This window comes from Leptonychotes weddellii, chromosome 4, assembly GCF_054177405.1.
Source record: "Leptonychotes weddellii isolate Sample4059 chromosome 4, ASM5417740v2, whole genome shotgun sequence".
NCBI classification, from domain to species: domain Eukaryota; kingdom Metazoa; phylum Chordata; class Mammalia; order Carnivora; family Phocidae; genus Leptonychotes; species Leptonychotes weddellii.
In genome coordinates this window covers 79662085-79685606 of record NC_138372.1, presented here as the reverse complement: position 1 = coordinate 79685606, position 23522 = coordinate 79662085, and the positions used below count along the sequence as shown (strand labels likewise).

Sequence of the window (23522 nt, the reverse complement as noted above, 5' to 3'; positions counted from 1 at the left end):
ATATTTCGATTTACATAGAAATTGAAAAAAATGACATTTGTTAGACGTAAGTTAGAGCATTAAAACTCTAAGCTGTTTATACATTTTTTCGTGGACTGTTCACAAAAGAAACAAACCGTGCTACGTCAAACAAACATGTAAGAATTGTATTAGGATTGTATTCATTCTAATTTAGATTGGTTCAAACCTGGAGTGAATTTGACACCCCAGGACACATTTGGCAATGTCTGGAGACATTTTTGGTCGTCACACTTGGAGGAAAGTCACTCTTGATGTCACACGCTGGGATCAAATTAGTAGAGACGAGGGGTGCTGTTAAACATCTTGCAGTGCACAGGACAGCTCCCCCGACCCCGGGAGGGTTGTCTGATCCAATATGCTGAGGCTAAGAAATTCTGATTTAAAGCTTATAAGATAATCGTTCTTTTTCTTATGTGGTTGTAGGGCCCCAAAGGGGAAAGAGGAGAGAAAGGAGAAGCTGGTCCGCCTGGTGCTGCTGGACCTCCTGGAGCTAAGGGACCACCAGGTGATGATGGCCCGAAGGGTAACCCGGTAAGTGAGCTTGGTCCCTTTTAAAGTGGCAACTATGTCAAAGCCACGGTGGAGCTTCTCACAGAAGGGTTAGAAATCATGAAACTCTGGCCCATAGCTGGTGAAGCTGACTTTTCATCATTTCATATATCGATTAGCATTCTCCATTAATTTCATTTTTTAAAAAAATTTCTAGCAGAAGGGAAATATTCTCATGGTTTTGCCATGACTTAGCTCTTAAATATCACAATATCATGACTTTATGAAAATATTTTTATTTATCTTCTTTCTTTTAAAAACATCATTCTAGGGTCCTGTTGGTTTTCCTGGAGATCCTGGTCCTCCTGGGGAACCTGGCCCTGCAGTAAGTATCATGGGGAAAGAAAGGAATTATTTTGATGGGGTGGTTCCCAGTGTCTCTATTGTTAATAATTAAAGAAAATTCTTGATGCCCCCAAAATAGAAAGGAAAAGAAAATGTAAACCGCAATCACAGCTACAACAACAGAATCCATATAGTTGAGGACAGTTAGACCTACGTTGCATGATTATTTTCTTCATTTGGGTTAGTTTTCCAGACTTTGCTGGGTTGTACAAACTGAGTAACAGCGTTACTATTATTTCAAAGCTACAGCATCTTTGTTTTTATTTCAGTCTCAGGTCCTATGTTGTAAATCCTATCTCAAAGTGTGCTGTATTTGTTCATGGTGCAAGGTGCATTGCAGTTCTATGCTAATTACATCCTCTTTCTTTTCTTATATTAACAGCATACTGTATTTTAAATTTAATGTGGTGGCAGTTTCACAAATCTTTATCGAAAGAGTGAGAGATACCACAATCCTTAAAATACAACTGAAAGATTTTAGTAATACTTTTATTTGTCCATTTAGTCATGATTTATCTCAAGGACTCAGAGAGTATATCATACCTTTTTGTTTTAATAAAAGTGAACTCATAGTGAGAAATATCTGAGATCACTTTCTATTGCCCATCATAGGGTCAAGATGGTGTTGGTGGTGACAAGGGTGAAGATGGAGATCCTGGTCAACAGGTAAGTAAGCACACTATTTTTATTAGATATTTACATAGTCTCAGGACATTTTAAAGAAATAATCAGACTTTCAAAAGCATAGCTATGTGGGTACACATTTTTCTGAAAGGATTATCAGTTATATTTGAATTTCAGTTCAAAGTCAAACTTACATGGAGTTTCTTACTTGATGTGATTTATAAGTATCCTTCATAATAAAAAAAATGTAGTAATACCATAGTTGTGATTTTGTCATACTATGTCAAGTATAGCTATCTATCTATTTGTACTGAATAAAGTTATTTTAAAAACACAAATAAGGCTGAAATGAAGACAGCCATGTTACCAGCCTATCATTAGCATGACTGTACTGCAATTACTAATCTAAATGAATTCAGCATTGTATTGGACTATTACTATTATTATTATTTTTTTAATTTGAGAATGACTCAGTAGGGGCTTTGGCCACTTATGGTTATTTAGGGAGAGGGAAAGGAAGGCACTAAGTTAAGTAGGAGCCAAAGACAAATCACACCCCTAACATAACTTTGTCTCTAGAGCCATTCCCCACTGGATATTTGTAGGCTATTCTGTGTAGATAGGACGCATGGTCATATCCCAATGTGCTGAGTACTCCTTGGCATGGAAATGCTAGTTCTGTACAAGAAGCAATTTAGAGGTAACAGTTTTATGGTTCCACAAATGTATGTGATGTGAGTAAAGTTATTAATCATATGATTCTGTTCATTAGTATGTCTACTGGCTGCTTGTCAGATATAAGTTAGCACTTTTTAAAAAAGCACTTTTTAAAAAAACACTTGAAAAAGGAGGAATTTGATTCACTTTCTTCCATCTATGGAAAAGTTTTCCATCTGAACTTACCAGTTCTAATAATAGATATTGAGAGAAAGTCTAGGTACCTGAAACAGAGATGAGATTATCCAGGAAAGGTAGATGTGGAGAGATGAAGAAAGAAGTTTGGTCTCAGTCCAGATGTCCAAGAATGCTCTGAGCTGTAAAACAATATTCAATTGCTTAAAAGGTATTTTTCACATTTTATAGGGTCCTCCTGGCCCATCTGGTGAGGCTGGCCCACCAGGTCCTCCTGGAAAAAGAGTAAGTTCTTAAAATTCTTTATTTGAAACATCCACTCATTATCTACTGTGTGTATAAACTTACATAATATTCTTGAGCTGTAGGCAGGACATTACAATGATGCTGAAATATATAAGTCGTGGAGAACAGGGTAATTTCGTATATTTGTCAAAATTCTTATTAAAATAGAATACACTTCGACAGATTTAATCTGTCACAATGAGAAGTATTTTCCCACTTCTCTGTGCTAAGGTCTCCCCTCTGTACAAAAGGAGGCTGCTCCAAAAGACGGATGGAACCCTGAACTTCTGCTCTTGGTGCACTACAGGGAGATGAGATGCCGAAGTCTAGCACTAGCTAAAAACATGGTAAAAATCTGAATGCAAGTATCAATAGAGTTCAGGAATCAGTCCGCACATAATGTTAGCTTGCTTTACCTTATCAAGCTTCTCTGATTTGGAAACATGGCCAGATTTTAACAAAAGATGACAGGAAAATAGAAATAAATAGATCTTGTTCAAAATATTGGCTCCAGGAGATCGTAGGAGATTTACTTGAACTTTTTCTTACAATTGTACTATTTTCATAATAAAACCATGTTTGTTGACCTGCTTCTTGCAACACTTATATCAATGTACATTGTTCCCCTGCACCACCTTTAGTCTATTTTCTGACCTCCCTGCAAACAAAATACATTTCTTAGGTTCATTCCCCTTTCAGTAATCCAAAGGCACAGAGCCCCTGGGATCCTGTTGTTTTCTAATGGTAGCTTTGTTTTAGGGGGATTTTCATACTACACATCCTCATGTGCATATTGTATGAACAGATTTTCATTTTGTCCCTCAGCAATATAAATTCAAATCAATATTTACAAACATTTGTCATTGCCAGAAATGAATTTAGTTTATATTAAACGTCTTCTCTGAATGCGATTTTCTCTTCACTGACCAAGTGTTTTTTTGCCTTCCTCCTTCCCCCTTCATCTACAACATTCTAGATGATTCTTATTATTTTGTTTTTGTTGTTGTTGTTGTTGTTGTTGGCAGCCCCAAAGCATGGTCTTGTTAGAAAAAAAATGTATTACAAAACAACCATTGGGCTGTTATTCTTAGAAAGTAATTACAAAGTGTAACATGATATTTTGAGATCTATTGCCTATTTTTACCTGCAGTCTGAATGCCATTAAAACTTTCTAGATGGATGAGTAAATGATAATAAACCTTCCTAATAGAATATTGATCAGAATGTTACGAGTGGCAGTGATACTGAGAAACAAGATTCTGTTATTGAACAAGTAGGAAAATTAAGTTGTCATTTGTAGTACATGTACATTCTGTCATGTATTTGTAATACGGAAGAATAAATGTACATTTCCTTAAGCACTAGAAGATTGTACAGTTTGTGTCAATAAACCATGGAATTTTGATCTCAAGTTCTCATTATAGCTATTTGAAACCAAGAGCTAATTCCATGCTCTTTTATTGAAAAAAACTCTTAGAGGTCACTAAAATAATTTAAATATTATAAACTGCACAAAATTTACCTGCTAAATGGAATTTTAAAGACTCCAGCTCATATTGCCAGAGGGAAGTTCACAATAAAAAATTAAAATAATTGATATTATTAATTGGTAGAAATACAGAGAAATATATATATACACACCATGTAATGTTTATATATTTTTATTATATATGCATGTTATATATGTGCATATATTCTTATTATATATTCTTTCCATCCCTATGCTTTCATGCATAAATGTGAATGGTTAAAAGATAAAGTGTTAGAAGGAAACATCCAACCCATATTTACCCACACTAAGATTCAGATCAGAGATTAGCTTCTTAGGAAAGCCTTCCCTATTGTCAAACTACAACACTGTGCCCATTTTATACACCTCCTTCTTCTCTGCATATTTTATAATGTACTGACTTTGTTAATTTTGATGTCTATCTTCATAACTAAACTTCATGAACTCCTTAGGATTTCACAGGGTTTTGTTTTTGTTTTTGTTTTTCGTATTCTCCATGCACATTTCTGGCACATAAGGACAATTTAAGTATTTTTTACATGAATGGAAGAACAGATAAATTATAGAATAATGTTGTAAAATGTGAATAGTGGAGAGAGGCTTAAGCTATGTATTTTATATGAAGCATATTTCTCATGGTGAAAAAAATCTGTGTAACAGTGGCTACTGGTAGAAAATTAACTGGGGCCTGTTTTGTTGTCTCATGTTTTAGGAGTCATTTTCCAATCAGAACACACATTAGTTAATGAAATTACAGCAAGTAGTTTGCTATATTAAGTCCTTGACCATCTGTTTATGCAGATATATAAGAAATAAATGACTAAGACAAGAATTTGTCCATACACATTATTAATTTTTTTCTATTCTCCTAGAAAAAGTGTGTTTATCTGTTTTCATCCCAGTCTTTCTTTATAAAGAATCTGTATCATCTGGAAAAAAATACATATATGAGAAATAGGGACGCTTGGGTGGCTCAGTAGGTTGTGTCTGCCTTCAGCTCAGGTCATGATCCCGGTGAACTGGGATCAAGTCCTGCATCGGAGTCCTGCATGGGCTCCTTGCTCAGCGGGGAGCCTGCTTCTCCCTCTGTCTGTCACTTCCCCTGCTAGTGCTCACTCTCTCTCTCTCTCTGACAAATAAATAAATAAAATCTTAAAAAAAAAAAAAGAAAGAAATTAAAATGGGAAAAATGAGGAAAAGAACAGAGAAAATCCATTTAATATGGATTTCCACCATGACAGGTATCAGGCATTCATTCAAAGAGGGAAGAAATTCTTTTGGGATGGAGAAACTCTATTTGAATCACAATTTTGTGTTTATGTTGTAGTTTACTTGTGTTTAAATTCTCTAGCCTCCAAACTCAGATTTTCTTTTCTCCCTTGCAGTAAAAGCAATATTTTTGTTACATTTTTAGACAGCTGATGACTTGCTTTTTTTAAAAGCCAGATATTTATAAATCTTCTATTCTATAATGTTCATGTGTGTAAATGCAATCCTTTGAGAAGACTCCATACCTTGATGTCACTAGTTTAAGGAAAAACCTTCATAGAATAAGGAAAAGCCCATTGCTCAGCTGAATCTCATGATTTCTATTTCCAAAATCATAGTCATTATGGTTGTTTAGGTTTGCATATGTTAATATTTTAAACATCACACCAAATTAATTTATGACAACATTTTTACACTAGGAATTATTTGAAGTTGATGCTTGTATACAGTAATCCTCTTTAAATAGCATGAAATTAAAAAGAAGCACTTAAGTTTTAAGAATATATTATTCTTGGGGCACCTGGGTGGCTCAGTCATTGAGTGTCTGCCTTCGGCTCAGGTCATGATCCCAGGGTCCTGGGATCGAGCCCCGCATCGGGCTCCCTGCTCAGCGGGAAGCCTGCTTCTCCTTCTCCCACTCCTCCTGCTTGTGTTCCCTATCTCTCTGTGTCTCTCTCTGTCAAATAAATAAATAAAATCTTAAAATATATATATATTATTCTTAACATAATGCTGCTGCCTCAAGAGACTGCTTCAGAATTTGTACATTTCTTCCTTTGGATTGAGGCACAATATGTGTCTAATCATATTTGGCGTTACTGTGATGATATTGAGAAAATAATGACCGATGCTACATTCATTGATTCTCTCTGAGATAAATGAGTTCACAGAATGCTCTGAGTTTGATAAAGTGCTGGATACTCATTTCAAACGTGGATTTAAAAGACCATACGAAAGACTAACATGTGCTCACCATTAGCATATTAATATGGCATCTGAAAGAGAGAAAGTCATCCTCCTGCCTAACCTTATTTTCACCAATTAACACCATCTCCACTACTCTTCCCAACCTCCAACCTCAATTTCAGTTGCTGATTTGAGTACAATTCATTGCAAAAATTGAAGTAAACAGATGGAAAAGAGGAGAGTCTGGGGAAAAATGAAATGTAATTTCTTAAAGATCATGGAGTTTTTTTTTTAGACTGTCTGTACTTATGTTTGAACTTGTGCAGAAAATTTCAACATTAGATTAATGCTTGTTAAGGAGTAATAAAAATTCAGCTGATTAGTGGACATGAAATATTTTATAATAAAATTGTAAATTTTATGTGTCTTAGAATAAATTATTGCAAATGTATATTGGGGGTAGTTCTAGAGGCCAAAGCATTTTTATTGTATTCTTATTGGGCTATCAAACCAAGTGCCCTGTTTTTGTTGATTTGAAAGGTACTAAGAAATGGTGTTAAGTGAGGATCTAATGTAATTAATAGAAACAAAATTTAGATATAATGGGAATTATGACATCTATTTAGCTTGAAAAATTGATGATTTCTTTGATACCTTGAATGTTAGTGTTCGTATTATAAATGATTCTTTTCTCATCATTTTGTTACAAGATTTAGAAATGTCATGTTTTATATTTCACAGGTGACTATGTAAATGTAAGAAGAAAATATGACTATCAGATTTCAAAATCTGATTACATATTACAAGATCAGAGTATATCTTATTTTTTAGCCAACTCAAAATTTTCCAGTTAAAACAAGTAGTTTCAAACATGGAATTTGTATTTTTCAGGTATTATAAACAGCATGTATGGAAAAAGTAATTTGTTGACATGGTATCTACAAATGTATTTTGAGAGTCTGTTTTGTTTGACCTGACTCTTAGGTTGCCAACACGGTGAAAAATATAGGTAAAATACTTCAATGTATAAAAAAAAATCTAATAATCTTAGTAATGATAGTAACAATAGCCAATGTTTGCTCAGTGTGTTTTTATGTCCCAGGCACTGTTATATGCCACTTACATTTCTCAACTCATTGAGTTCTTATGATGACTCTGGGAAATAGCTCTTATTATCCTCCACATTTTGCAGAGAAGTAAACTGAAGCTCTGACATGGTGTATAACTTTCTAAAGATCACAAAGCTAATTAGTGGCGGAGCCAGGATTTGAAGCCAGGCAGTCTGAGTCCAGGCTTTATGCTCTTAAGCACCAGATTCCATATCTGCATTTGATACCACTACACTGGAAAGCTTGAAAAATACTTTTACATGTGTTATCTCGTTTAAATTTAACAACAATTCTATAGCAAGAGGATTTTTTTTTAATTTTATTATGTTATATTAGTTACCATACAATACATCATTAGTTTTTGATGTGGTGATCCACGATCCATTGTTTTTGTATAACACCCAGTGCTCCATGCAGTACGTGCCCTCTTTAATACCCATCACCAGGCTAACCCATCCCCCCACCCCCTCCCCTCTAGAACCCTGTCTGTTTCTCAGAGTCCATAGTCTCTCATGGTTCATCTCTCCCTCCGATTTCCCTCCCTTCATTTTTCCCTTCCTTCTCCTAATGTCCTCCATGCTATTCCTTATGTTCCACAAATGCAAGAGGATTTTATTGGTAATATCTTATGGATAAAAGAACTGAAGTTCAGGAATACTAATAAATTGTTAAAAGTCACAAAGCTAATAAAAAAAGAACTAAAGAGAATTGGGTTGACAGATATCTTACAAAGATACGTATATAGTCGAGGAGCAGTATTACGAATAGCTTTAAATGGATTAATAATTAGCATCTCTCCATAGCAATCTATGCAGCTATGCAAAAGTCAGGCAAACACCAGAATATTCTCTTAAGCTGTTGGATGACATATGGAGTGTGAAGATTTTTTTTTCCTGCTCTTGCTCTAATATTAGATTTTAAAAAGTGATAACTATTTTTATGTCACTTATTTATGTGAATTGCATAGTTCCGGAAAATGAAAATAAAATTTCTGCTGACAGTCAAGATTTTAAACGTTGCGCTGCCCGAGTTTGAACATGATCGTGTAAGAATGCATAACGTATGGATGTTCTAAGATTGAGAAAGGAGCCAATCTTAAAACCCATTTAAGGATGGAAGGGAAATGTAATACATGCAATTAGTTCCGAATTACACAATATAATAAAAGATACCTGAGTATTCAACACACTAAGGGTGACTAAGTCATCAGCATTTCTTAAAAAATGTATCTTTACCATTTCCTTACATTGATATGATGTGATTATCTGTCAGTCTGTGCTTCATTTATTTTTAATAACATAATAAAATTTTAAAAATGTAAAATAAAAATATTCTAACTGCAAGTTTTTATCTAAAAGGGTTTTGATTTTTCTCATGGTGTTTTAAACCCTAAATAGCTGTAGACAGCCACAATGTATTAGAACCTGTTACAGATTAAACTGGAGTATTTGTGAATAAGTCCTCAGTTACGTTACTTTTATATGCAATATATATATTTTAAATGCCCATTTTCTGTTTATAGGGTCCTCCCGGAGCTGCAGGTTCAGAGGGAAGACAAGGTGAAAAAGGTGCTAAGGTAAAATATACAATGTTTGAATAGCTTGTGCATAAATTGAACATCTATCTCAGTACTCTTAATAACATAAAAAATATCATTTTTCATTATTAACATGTTCACACATTTTATTTTCTAACAGGGAGAAGCAGGTGCCGAAGGTCCTCCTGGAAAAACTGGCCCAGTTGGTCCTCAGGGACCTGCCGGAAAGCCTGGTCCAGAGGGTCTTCGGGGCATCCCTGGCCCGGTGGTGAGCATCTCTGCTAAAAGATGCCATTTTGAAAATGGTTTATTTCCCCCCCCCAAAACGTTTTGAGTGAAAATGTTTATGTCAGCATTATTTCATTAAGGTATCGTGTGGATGTTTTATGGGAATTCCATAAATATTATGTAGTGATTAAAGCCAGATCCTCTTCAGATATTTAAATATGTCATTTATTTTAATAAGTTCAGGGTGAAATTCCAACACAGAAAGGCAGAATAGAAACTAAACCCTAAGAACTCAAATATGTACAGTTTTTATACATACATCCATAGAGACATACCCCATGTAAAATGATTCAAAATTGCTTATAACATTTGTAGATGTTCTCCATGTGATTGGATTCATAGGTGATGTTTGCTTGCTTGCTTTTTGGATTTCCAAAATTGAAATAAAAAAAGATATGTATGGTTTTGTTAATAAAAAAAAAATTATGCTTATTTTCCGTAGGGAGAACAAGGTCTCCCTGGAGCTGCAGGCCAAGATGGACCTCCTGGTCCTGTGGTGAGTGTGATCTTTCCTGTTACTTAGAAAGGGAGAATTCCAGAAATACAATTGTTTATAAGCTAGAATTTCTGATGTTTTATATCGTAAATAAGCTTATATTTTGTACAATATTCAAGGAAGTGTATTACTTAGACCTAAAAAGGGGAAAGTAATCTTCACTGATAGGTTATTTGGAAAATATGCCACTTGATCAGATCTTTCCTTTCTTATGTCCTTTGGATAAAAAAAAAATATTTCCACTCTGAATAAAATGCCACTAATGGTCTAGCCAGTTCTTTTCTAAATGTGGACAGTTTCCCCAAATGTAGGCAATTACACTTAGTTTCCTGGCACTTCATTTAAAAGAATGACGTTGGCACAGGCATATAGTGATTCCTTCACCAAATAAATTGTTCTATTCATGAGTCATACAGGCTGAAAGATAAAACATTAACCACCATTAGTGACAAAAGGCATAATTATTATAACTGGAGCTTGGTTACTATCATAACCCCTATGTGCAAACATGCTTGAGATACGCAACAGAGCATTTAGCTGACCAGCATACTGTTCATAGATGGGAGTTTATGATGGATGCCAAGGCTATCCTCGCTACAGAATTTAGGCAGAAGTGAGAATCCAAGTCTTGCCTTTAAAATAATTATTTTCTGGGGCGCTTGGTGGCTTAGTCGGTAAGCATCTACCTTCAGCTCAGGTCATGATCCCAAGGTCCTGGGATTGAGTCCCGCATCGGGCTCCCTGCTCAGTGGGGAGCCTGCTTCTCCCTCTCCCTCTGCCTGCCACTCTGTCTACTTGTGCTCTCTCTCTCTAATAAATAAATAAAACCTTTAATAAAAAAAAAATCATTGTTTTCTGGGTGACAGATTCTATTTTATGGTAGAGGCATTTGAAATTCATTGTCCAAAAGTAGTTGCATGTAAAGGGATTAATCAAAATAGCTAATAATACAGCATTATGCAAGTATAATGCATGTTGGTTCAAATAGTCAAATGCTTCTGTAGAGCATTTTATATTTTACAGAAATACCTCTTATCATGAACTAATATGTACCTCAGAGATACATACTCACAAAGCCATCAAAACCGGGATTCATATTCTTAATTATTGTGGAGGAATTTTGACCATCGCTTTCAGTAAAAATGCCACAAAATGTACCAAATATTTCATGTTACAGAGATTATTTTTTTTAACTTTCACTGAAAAGTTAAAGATCATTTATTTTAGTATCAGGATAAAAGTTATCAAATTTTGAGTGGCCTCAAGCAGGAGATTGTCAAATCTGCACATGACACCATTAGCATGGGAACAGGGACCTGGCTGAAGCGGAGTGGGCTCCATGTCTGCGCCACTATTTAGGGAATATTCTCCTTAGATATGGTAAACTCCTAACTGTAGAGTCAGAGCCTGGAAAAAAAATAATTCGCCTTAATGTCACCTTAAAATTTGCCTGAGATTTTTTTCTTGTTATTTCAGATTTTCCAATAAGTATTCTGACCTTTCTCCAGATGAAATAAAAAACATCATGCTGGAGATTTCCTTCAGATAATATTAAAAATAAAACCATCAGACATACCACCTGACTCCAGCTTGTAAAAGTTTATATTTTTGACTCTTAGGTAAATGTGAGTTTATCGAGCAAGGGAGAGAACAACTCATACCCTTTTGGGCAGAGTGAAGTGAAAAGCATCAGAATTTAACAGTGTGGGTGCCATGCCTTTCTCTGGCTACTTGTTTTATCAGAGAGCACTTATAATGTGAATAGATTGTAGCTTTTTCATAGCATCAATTAATTCGACAATATCTAATTTTAATGAAAATGCTAGTCAATTCTCATGAAGTGAGGAGGGGCAGAGAAACCATCTTCAAGATGCTTTTTATGGCAATTGAATGAGCTTTTCAACTCAGCTAAGAAAAATTTATTTTAGTAGGCAATTTTTGATCATGGTTATTGACTCTCAAGCCAAGCTCCCTAGTTTCAAAAACAAGCACTACCACTTACATGCTGGATGACTTTAGGAAAGCTATTTATTTATTTTTCTAAGCTTTAGGTTCCTGATCTGTGAAATTAGAATATCAATAGCATCTATCTCATGGGATATTATGAAGTTTAAATGAATTAAATGGAGATATTAATATCTTCTACCCATGGGATTCTTATGTTAATTAAATAAGTTATATGTAGAACACTTAGACCATTAATTGGCACTAGGAGCACCAAATAAAGAATTATCAATTGAATGAAATGATGTTTTGAAAAATGATTTCATATTCTTAGTGAAAAGTAACTAAATTTGGGGTTCCTGGCTGGCTCAGTCCATACAGCATGCGACTGTTGATCTTGGGGTCCTAAGTTCGGGCCCCACATTGAGGGTAGAGTTTACTTAAAAAAAAAGTAACTAAATTTGACCTCATTCATGCGTATGTACCATCAATAAACGTGTTTGAAAGACACTGACTCTTTTTTTTTAAAGATTTTTTATTTATTTATTTGAGAGAGAGAATGAGATAGAGAGAGAGAGAGCATGAGAGGGGGAAGGGTCAGAGGGAGAAGCAGACTCCCCGCTGAGCAGGGATCCTGATGTGGGACTCAATCCCAGGACTCCAGGATCATGACCTGAGCCAAAGGCAGTCGCCTAACCAACTGAGCCACCCAGGCGCCTGAAAGACACTGACTCTTAAAGCAAATGAAAAGGACCAACTAATTATGCTGACTTACAGCAGTTAGAGTATAAAGTAGGTAAGGACTATAATAGAATCAAGCAGAGAATGCTAAATATATTCAGAGTAGGACTGTTAAAATGCCCTTTCCTCTGGGGACCTTTCCCTCATCAGAAGTATGGTAAGATTATTAAAGAAGGAAAAGAGAGGCTTAAATGTGTATGGGAGGCTTAAAAATGTGGGAGGTAAAAATAAGAGGTTTCAAAACTCATACAAATTTTCATTTGTCTCTGAAATCAATCCATGTGAAATTCATCTGAATATTCTCTCCATAATGTGTTTTTCCTCGTTATAATTATAAATATATTCACATCCACATTCAAGTCTACACATGTTTCAGAAGCCTGTTTATCACTATATTTCTGCAACTACCTATTGGGTCCCTTTTCCCTTTCTAGAAGGTTCCCGAAACTTCTTGCTGTAGGGTCCACTAGTCAGAAAACATTCCCCTTTCCCAACTTTTAAATACAACTTAGCTGTTTAGTAAGTACAACTTACAGTGCTTTCATCATTCCAGATAGGCAGCAACCTAATTAGACAATTGCACTCTAACAGAGTGTTTAGCAGTATGGATGCCTTTCCTTTTTCTCTGGCTTTTTGTTTTATCAGAGAGTATTTATATACTTCCTTACACACTTTCTTTACTTAAAAGGTATTTTATAGGTATTTTATATACAACTTTATATTAACCTTTGGAATGGAAATTCTTTGGAGTGAGAGTGAAACAGATCTTTTAGAACTTTTAAAATGATATGTGTTTGGTGCTTGCCCATTCTGTAATCAGCTCTACTAGAGTTTAGATATGGTACAGTATTTTTCACTTTAAACGTTAGACATTTTTCATGGTAAAAATTAAACTTCTATAAATGCATGAAATGTACATGAATTTATGTACATATATATTTAGAATCACCATATGGAACTGAGGATAGATTAGATAGTACATATGAGAGCTAACAGAAAGCTAAGGACAATGATGAGATTATATAAAGAATAACAAAAGGGTTTTTTTTAAGTTGAATCAAATTTTTGAGTAGTCAACAAGAAAAAGAGATGAAAATTACCATAATATAATTATACATTCCTTCTTTTCACATACTGATAAATAAAATATCTGATAGCATTATTTTTCAAACCATAAGTGCCTGAATAAAATGGTAGGATGGCTTACTGAATTGCAGTTTTATTTTTTTTTTTATGCTACCTTTGAACTATCTGTAGACAGGGTTGAGATGTGTAGCATTCCATAAAGATTCACCAGGTTTAAATAATAAAGCATTTGCTTTTCACCAAACTAAACATTATTTCACAATATTACATTCTAAATAAAGTGCAGAATCTAGTTTCTTTAAACTTCAATGCACTAGAGTTGTGAGATGCATATCAAAGCAAATATTCTGTAAAGCATAATACTGCAGGGGAAAATGTTTGATTGTATATTCTGGACACTTAAGAATGTATCATCCTTGTTTTCCTTTCTACTTATTACTTATGAATTATGTATTTCCCTAGGGTTTTTCAATTTACAATATCCTAAATAGGAAATAGAAAATATGTACTTGGAATAACATTTTTATATGCAGAATTGATATTTTTGATATGTTCCAAGTTCAGAGGGTTATTTATAACTGCTATCAACATCATTAACTTTACCAATTTCTACTTCCAACTGATGAAAATGGTAAGAAACTGATTTTGCTTGGTAAATTCATCCTCAGATAATGTTTTCAAGTTCATAAGAAATTATTAGCTTAGAGGAATTAATCCTCATTTCCTCTAACTCTTTTATGTACATTTATAGAAATGATTTAAAATGCATAAACCCAATGTCTAGTATATTTCTCATTAAGCCTGAGTAATCAGAATTCCAGTATTTCTTCTCTTTCATCCTCCTCCTCCCTCTCTTCCTCCTCCTCTTCTCCTTTTCCTTTTCCTTCTTTTTTGCCATTTTAGCTTATACTATAAGAATGTGGTGAGAAGGCTGATTGATAACTGATTGTAACTTTTCAAAAATGCTATACTTCACTGTTTATACAGTACTTTTGTAGGTCTGGTTTCTCTTTCATTATTACAATGCTATGATACAGTTATTACTATTAGAGTACCTTCATAAATGAAGCTCAGAGATAATAAGTAATAGATCCAAGGTCACCCAACTAATGTGTGGTTAGACTTGAGACTCTGAATGAAGCAGTGATTAGAATATTGATGTCCGGCAAGCAGCGCCCCTATCAGTTCTCCCACTTAGAGCAAAATTGCTGTAAAGTATATCATATGCTTAAAAAAGTTTGAATGTAAAATGGAAAGTTAAGAAAGAAAAAAATCTGGCCTGTACATAGTTTTGTATTTTCAGTCTGGAGAATGTACTTACTTTTAATTTACTTATGTCAGGTTTAACCAATATTCTTAAAAGGTTTCTACTTTGGGTACAAGCATATGGTTCTTTCATGAAGTTACGTTTTTATTAGAACCATTTTTTTCATACTTTTTTATGCCACCTTGTTCTAACATATAGAGTCTTTGGCATTTATCCTGATGGTGACATGGTCTCAATAAATTATTTGTTTCCATTGCTCATTGATATTATTCTTTTTAAAATGTGCTATTGGGGGGCGCCTGGGTGGCTCAGTTGGTTAAGCGACTGCCTTCGGCTCAGGTCATGATCCTGGAGTCCCAGGATGGAGTCCCACATCAGGCTCCCTGCTCAGCAGGGAGTCTGCTTCTCCCTCTGACTCTCCCCCTTCTCATGTGCTTTCTCTCTCATTCTCTCTCTTTCAAATAAATAAATAAAATCTTTAAAAAAAACTACTTTAAAAAAATAATAAAATGTGCTATTGGGCAACATTATTTTCCTAATGATTCATCATGCATTTCTGATAAAATCAGAAAAGAGTAGATGTAAAATATATAACCTTAATTTAAAAATTATTAAACTAGTAGAACTAAATAGGTAATGCTTTTATTTTAACATAAATGAGATCCTTTATGCTGTTCGGATTTGCATATTGATTTAACCTGATTTGGGACGTAATGGCACAGAGCCATGTCTCTCAAAACATACTGAGTATCAAACCTATGAAACAGATCCCTGGTCTCTTAACTCCAGAATTTCAGATTCAGTTGGTCTGAATGAGGCCTAAGAATTTGCTTTTCTAATAAAAAGTTCACAGATGATGCTGTCGCTGCTGGTCTGAGGATGACACTTTGAGATCCACTATGATAGGGTGTTTGTAAACAAGATGAAAATCTGGTTTTTAAACCCAGCCTTAGAAGGTACTTGGAAGTAACTTTGGTAGTTTCTTTGTCGTCTACGTTTTGTCTGTCAGATATTTAACAAAGTGGCATGATTATTTTTATACAAAAGAAAGTCTAAACTGAATTAATATAAATTTATGTCTGACAATTAATAATTCTCTCCTTATTAGAAGAATATTATTAGGGGTGCCTAGATGGTTCAGTGGGTTAAGCATCTGCCTTTGGCTCAGGTCATGATCCCAGGGTCCTGGGATTGAGCCCAGCGTCCAGGATCCTTGCTCAGTGGGGAGCCTGATTCTCCCTCTCCTTCTGCTGCTCCCCCTACTTGTGTTCTCTCTCTCTCTCTCACTCTCTGTCAAATAAATAAATAAAATCTTTTAAAAAAAAGAATATTATTAGGCACATTCACATTTAAAGTTGCACATATTTTATATGAAAAAAATTTGTATCTATTGTTAATAGAATGATGTAGGGAAATTGTCCACTTTTATATCAATATACTTAGAGAACTTCAAATTCATTCATGAATTAAAACAAATATAAGTATATATAATATTAGCCCAAAATACTATTGTTACACAGTACTAATTGTACGAACCCTATTCTTACTTTCCCCTGATGATCAGGAATTCAGTTTAAGGTGTAGGTGTGAGAAATTAAGGAGTGCAAAAGGCTCATCTACTCAATCTCACGAGACAGGAATTATAATCCTCAATTTATAGATGAGAAAACTGAAGCTCTTTTTGGTTAGCTAATTTAAATTGCTACTAAGAGAGGCTGGCTTCTGTCCCAAGTCTATCCTATTCTGAGCCCATACTTTTTATATTACATCATGCTCCTTGGATCAGATCCATGGCTCTTAATACTTTAAATTCACAGAAATGATGGACTGGGACTTAACATGCTCTTTCACATGGAAGATTCTAAGTGTCTGGGTAGAGAGGAAAAAAATTGCTCGTGGTAGCCTTGAAGAAGATACAATAGTGAACACTCATGGTATAGTTTGGTAAAAGTTAATACAATTTGTTTTCTAAGTGCCATGTTAAAAATTGTCACTGAAGCTATAATTCTAAAAGTCAATTCGATATAAATAATTCAAACTCATAGAGAAACTGTAGAAACCTTTTGCTTTGTTTTTCCGGCTGCCTTACTATTTCAGGTAATAGTGACCAACATTTTGTAGCCTTATATTGGCTCTGATTTCATCAATCACATCCTTACATTCTTTTAGTGTCGGTTACATTTCTTCTGACAGAAGTTCTTGCCTGCATAGTTTCATTTGTCATTAATTTCAGAACAAAGGTCATATTTTGTATTGCCTTCACTATGGAATACACTATTCTATAAAAACGTTTGTTTCAAAGTCATCAATATGAATGATTCCATGGGTAGGGGTCAGAACTAAGAGTTAGTTGTTGAAGTCATGCCACGATTTTCATAAAAATATAATTTAGCATAAATGGATAAATATCTTGTCCTTGGACCATAAGAAAAGGTTAAATTGGTAAAATAGAGATGTTTATATGAAAAAGCTAATTGTTCTATTATTAAATTTACAAATCATTTAGATAAAAGATTCTTCAGGAATTACAGTTAAAAATACTGTCTTGGGAGTTTGCTTAGAAAAAGTGGTTATCAAAGGTCAGTTGACTGTCAAAAATTTATTGAGGTTTTTTTTTAGTTTTACATGAAATATTGTAATGTATTTGAGCTTAGCACCGAAATATCTGATTGAGTTGATATATGATTTGGAAATCCCTTCTTCTAAAATTAGTGTATTAAAAATGTATCCTTCTTTTTCAGTTTAAAGACCATATAAACCATGTCTTATTTCTAATTTCCTATTTCTGTGGTCAAACTTATCAATATTATGCTTTATAAATATAGTTAAATATTAAGCCATGGAGTTTTAAACAAGCAAAATTATTTTGAATCCTGAAAAATAAGCACTAATCATTATTAATTATTTTCAAACTCTGTCATATTACCCAAACCAAATTTGCCCTGTGGATAGTAGTAGTATGATTCTCTAACTCATACCTACTCTATGTATGTTTATTATTTCTCATGATTTAGGGACCTCCTGGCTTACCTGGCCTCAAAGGTGAACCTGGCTCCAAGGGCGAGAAGGTGAGAATAAAAGTACATGTTATTACAATTTTGACATTCTAATAGCAGAGACAATAATTTTGCAGATTGAATCACTCAAAAGGAAATTTCAAAGAATATCTTTGTCCTTCTAACCAAGGAAAAAATCTGTCAATCCTCTGCTTCCCAGATGAATTTAGAGAAGAGAAAATATACAAAGTCATAGTGAAAAATATATCAGAATTCAGTGTTACATTTTTTCAATGTCCCCTTGTAGGAACCATATGGCGAAAGCATATGGTTATACTAAAATAACCCTTCAGAAAATAAACAGATGGAATAACAAAATGCCCATTTTTATGTTTTTAAACATGAAAATAAAAAATTTAAACTAGAATACCTTTGAAATAGTAATTTGATCTTCCAGAATGTATGCTGAGTTGCAACAAATAATTAAAGAAAATAAGCCTTTTTAGAATACCATTAATGTTTTTTGGATTATTTTTAAATTTCCAAATGTCTCTAAAGTACTTCTGAAGAGTAGAAATCATTTCATATAAAATATGATACTTACTAAAATAATGACTTTTCAGTTGTTTATTTCATCAATATTACATATGGCCATTATTGGTCTCTTAGTTGAGGGGTTTCATTTTAAGTAAATGAAACACCGAAGATGGTATTTTTAGAACACATTTCGTTCCCTAATAATCCTTCCCACCAATAAAAGTCTCACTTAATGTAAGCAGTAAATGACCCTGTTAGGTAAGGGAAAAGCAGGTTCTTAATACTACATATCCTTCAGAAAGGGTTAAAGTTTTTATCTATTTTTTTTACTTTTATGTTTCATAAATTTAGTGTGCAGTTATTTTATGACCATAATTTAATAGATGGTTGTAATTTACATATTGTTAAATTTCTTTTCTCTGCCTTCTAAAGGGACATCCTGGTTTAATCGGCCTGATTGGTCCTCCAGGAGAACAAGGTGAAAAGGGTGACAGAGGACTCCCTGGAACTCAAGGATCTCCAGGAGCAAAGGGGGATGGAGTGAGTAAAGATATAAATTATTCTCCTACTCCTTTCCAGTCATACACACACACACACACCCCCACACACACACCTGAGCACATTCCATTAAACATGACCAAGGAGGTGATTTAGACCATCTTTAATCTCTTTAAGTCAATGATGTTTTCAAAAAGAAATTTACTTAACCTTAAAGTAATAAATTAAAAATATGACAAGCTAGAAATCATAAAAATTACGTTCAATAGTTAATTACACAAAAATTTATCGAATCCCCAAAACATACAAATCATTATTCTGAAGGCTGCTTTATATCTATAAAGATACAGACATTAAAGCAAATGGGAAAAAAAATACAGATTATCTTGCTAAAATTATTTCTTAGATTCACAATGGAAAGTTTTAGGTTATTCTTACATATTTTGCATAATCAAAAGTTTGCAGTGTGTTTTGTTCTGCAAAACATGGCATAAAATAGCTGAGGAAAACTCTAATTTGGATGATTCTCTCTGTAGGGAATTCCAGGTCCTGCTGGTCCCATAGGTCCACCTGGTCCTCCAGGCTTACCAGTAAGTGCAAGACAAAAGAATTTTATAAAATAAACTTATAAATATACCAAGGAGTCATGAATTCTCCAGATTTTTATCTGCACTTTTGCCTTTGCCTTTTTTCTAGGGCCCTCAAGGACCAAAGGGTACCAAAGGCTCTGCTGTAAGTACTTTTGCCTTTGGATTTTCATTTTTCGGGGAAGTCCACTCAAATGCCTTGTTCCCCATTCATCTTGTTCCTTTTTTTTTAAACAGGGACCTGCTGGCCAGAAGGGTGACAGTGGTCTTCCAGGGCCTCCTGGGCCTCCGGTAAGTGCAGAATAACAAGACTGATATGCTGACATTTAGCATCCTGAGACTGCCAGTGATTTCTCTGAATTTGTAAGAAGGATGAAAAAAAAAAAAAAGACATTCTGTCAAAGTGCTGATTTTTCTAGGAAATAGCACTATGTTAGTTACATAATCAGGTCCCCATGCCAAGATTTTTCTTTTAATTGAATATAAGCATCCATTAACTATGTATTATGATAGTCTTGTTTTTGTTTTTCAAGAAAATTATATACTTTTTTATGTCACGTTTTTATGAAAGCAGTTGATTGTATGCCACAAAGATACATACATGTCTGACCACACTAGGAATAAAGACGAAAGTTTAGATACTTGGCATTTGTTTTCCTACTATATATAATGATCACCATAAAAGCAATAATGATTTGTAACATTTGTTAATGCTGACATTTTCCAGGCTTCACATAACTACTAAGTGTTAGATCCGCTTTGCTAGGGCTGCCGTAACAGGCACCACAAACAAGGTGGCTTAAATAATAGAAATGTATTATCTAACAGTTCTAGAGGCCACAAGTCCTAGATCACACTATGGGGAGCATCGGTTCCTTCTGAGAACTGTGGAGCTGAAGGTCTGTTCCATGGCCCTCTCCTTGGCTCCTAGATGGCTGTCTTCTCCTATCTTTTCCGATCATCTTCTGTCTATGTGTGTCTTTGCACCCAATTTCCTCTTTTTATAAGGATACCAGTCATATTGGAACAGGATCCACCCTGATGCCCTTATATTTACTTAACTAATTATATCTACAGCAACCCCATTTCAAAATGAGGTCTTATTCTAAGGTACGGGCGCTTAGGACTTCTGCATATGAGTTTTTGTGGGACACGATCCATACCAACATGGATTTAACTATTTGGTATAGTTCTACTCTTGCCACATATGCAAATTCAAGTCTGGCTGCATTTTTTTAAGCTTTTTAATTTATGCAGTTTTAAGCTATATTTGAAATAAGTTAATGTGTATTTTTCAAAGTTTAGTGTTTCATAATATAAATTATTATCAAGCACAATAGACAACTCATTAAGTAGCATAAGAACCCTAAAATGGTGTTTTAATCTTCAGAGACTAAAATCTAGTTGCAGAGATAGGACACATAAATGAGGACTAGTTAATAAATAAGAAGGTAATGCACATATGTCCACACAAATCTGTGCTACATTACTTATGTAGAAAAAGGTCCAGAAATCATCCGATTTGTGTGTCTACCTCAGTATCCCTACTAGATTCTTTTTAAAAGAACTTAGAGTTTACACATCGATATTTATATATGTATATGTGTATATAGTAGCAATTAGAGAAAACTAGGAAAAACATTGGAAAGCTAAACCAACTATAAATTCTTATAACAACGACATAACCAGTAATAATTATGCAGAATATTTTAGCTTCAGAAGCAATTACATGCACATTATCTCTTTCACAGGGTCCACCTGGTGAAGTCATTCAGCCTTTACCAATCTTGTCACCCAAAAAAACAAGAAGACATGCTGAAAACATGCAAGCAGATGCAGGTGATAATATTCTTGATTACTCGGATGGAATGGAGGAAATATTTGGTTCCCTCAATTCCCTGAAACAAGACATCGAACATATGAAATTTCCAATGGGTACTCAGACTAACCCAGCCCGAACTTGCAAAGACCTGCAACTCAGCCATCCTGACTTCCCAGATGGTATGTTAATAATACATGACACAGCAAATGTACTGAACCTCTCAGTTATGACGGTGCATTGTCAGCTCATTAATTCTAGTTAAATGTTTAATATAGAACCTAAATAAAACTAAAGCAAATGATTATTCATTCCTATCTTGTAGACAGAAAAGGTCATTTACACTGTGCAATTCAAGATCTCTTCAGAGAATCCTTGCCTGTTACATAAGGTTTCATTAAATTATGACAAGATCATTTTTGGATGATTATAGATAACATAAATGCATTTTCCCTGTACTATCATAGAAAGGGTTTTGTGTGTGCACGCATGTGCACATTAGCATATAATTATTTATATCCCATAACCTAACTAATTTTACATTGATATGAGTAAAGTTAACATGAGTAATAGCACAACTGAATCATATTTGACCTATCAGTTTAGCAATGATTTGGTGAACAGAATATTTAAGAATTCGGATATCTTGGGGCAAAACTTTATGTCATTGATCCACAAATAATCAGAACTATGAACAATTTACTTGTAATGATAATCAGGATAATTTAATATATCTACCATTTAACATAAACGTTTACATATCCATCCTGAGAAGGCAACAGTTTCAAGTATCCTGAGTTAGTTAATAAACTCACATAATTACTAAACTAACAAGGGGCAGATCTTTATGTGATCTTAAATCTCCCACTTGATGTGGAAATATTTTGTCACTCTTTTTACCATTGGGACAATATTATTTTGCTCTGTCAATTATATAAGAATGCTATAACTGAGATCTAAATAACTCAGTACAGAGAGAAAAGTTCAATGTGATTCAGAAACAGCCACCACCATAAAGGAAGAATGTCATAAAATCGTCTTATCTTAATCAAGCAGAGCCTGTTAAAACTAAAACACAGGTAGCTATTAAGGGTTCCATACAGACTGATATCCAAGGTCTTCAAATTTATAATATGTGCATTTGAAAAAAATATGTTTAGTTCGGTAGTGATGCAGTGATTTATAAGAATGATTCAGACTTCCGGTCTAGCTAAGATAATCATACATTATTGAAATTCAAATGTGAAGGATTACAACATGTGCTGAGTTATAAAACAACATATGATTAATTAGAACCCGAGCAGTCAAGGAAAATTTTTGTATATTTTGGAAATGGAAAGTTCACCGTGGGCTACAGTTCCCTATGGTTTCCATATAATAACTAGCATTATTAATTCTTCAATGTGTTAATTAATTGCAATTAAATATTAATTAATTAATTTAGCAGTGCCAGGCACTGTTCTTCAGACAGAGATTCATAGATGCGCAAAAGGAATAGTGCCCTTGAGCTACTATTCTCAAAATATGGAGACAGAAAAATCGTAAGTATTAATAATAACATATTATGACAGATACTGTGGAAAAAATGAGTATATAAGTAAGAGATGATTCAATTTTGGATGAATAGGACGTTAATATTTAAGGAGGTGACATTTAAGCTGAAACCTTTCAAGAGGTAGCCAATCATGCAAAGAATCAAAAGGGTATTCCGGGCAGAGGATATGGGTCTCTTGAAAGCTTTGAAGAAGACAAGATCTTGGTGTCTTCAAGGAACCGAAAGGTCTCTGTGGCTGAACGATAGTGAGCAAAGTGGAAAATGACTTAAGTGATTTGGAAGAAAGCAAAGTAGAATCAAAGGAAGCTGGTTAAGGAGCTGTTGGATTAATCTAGGCAAAAAATTGTGGTGACTTGATTCAGGGATCTGATAGTAAAAATAGGAGATGAATAAATTAGAGATAAATTGTACATGGTATCCATAGTATACTGAATTTATTGAACAAAGGTGTCTTAGTAATTAAGTTATTATTATGTTATTTGAAGAAAATTAATGACAATATTAACTGAATAAATCAAGATAAAAAATACCACAAAATTTCTAAAAACCATAATATATACCATTAAGAGTGGTTATCCTGGTTGGTAAAATCCTGGATGATTTTTAACTTTATTTTATGTATTTTTTTTTTCTGAGGATTTCAGTTGGTTCCAGATGTGAATTTATAAATGGTGCAATCAGAAAAAATGTAAATGTTTTTG

The 23522-nt window shown here is 34.1% G+C and overlaps 1 protein-coding gene across 1 annotated transcript in view; it reads left to right on the top strand.

The window, feature by feature from the left end:
• COL11A1 (collagen type XI alpha 1 chain) overlaps window positions 1-23522 on the top strand; it is a 196795-nt gene that overhangs the window by 164712 nt on the left and 8561 nt on the right. The window contains exons 50-62 of the mRNA XM_081817102.1: window positions 445-552; window positions 842-895; window positions 1528-1581; window positions 2623-2676; window positions 8993-9046; window positions 9168-9275; window positions 9738-9791; window positions 17844-17897; window positions 18795-18902; window positions 19397-19450; window positions 19557-19592; window positions 19685-19738; window positions 21199-21448. Coding sequence (XP_081673228.1) covers window positions 445-552; window positions 842-895; window positions 1528-1581; window positions 2623-2676; window positions 8993-9046; window positions 9168-9275; window positions 9738-9791; window positions 17844-17897; window positions 18795-18902; window positions 19397-19450; window positions 19557-19592; window positions 19685-19738; window positions 21199-21448 — 1042 coding nt within the window. The remainder of the gene's footprint in view (window positions 1-444; window positions 553-841; window positions 896-1527; window positions 1582-2622; window positions 2677-8992; window positions 9047-9167; window positions 9276-9737; window positions 9792-17843; window positions 17898-18794; window positions 18903-19396; window positions 19451-19556; window positions 19593-19684; window positions 19739-21198; window positions 21449-23522) is intronic.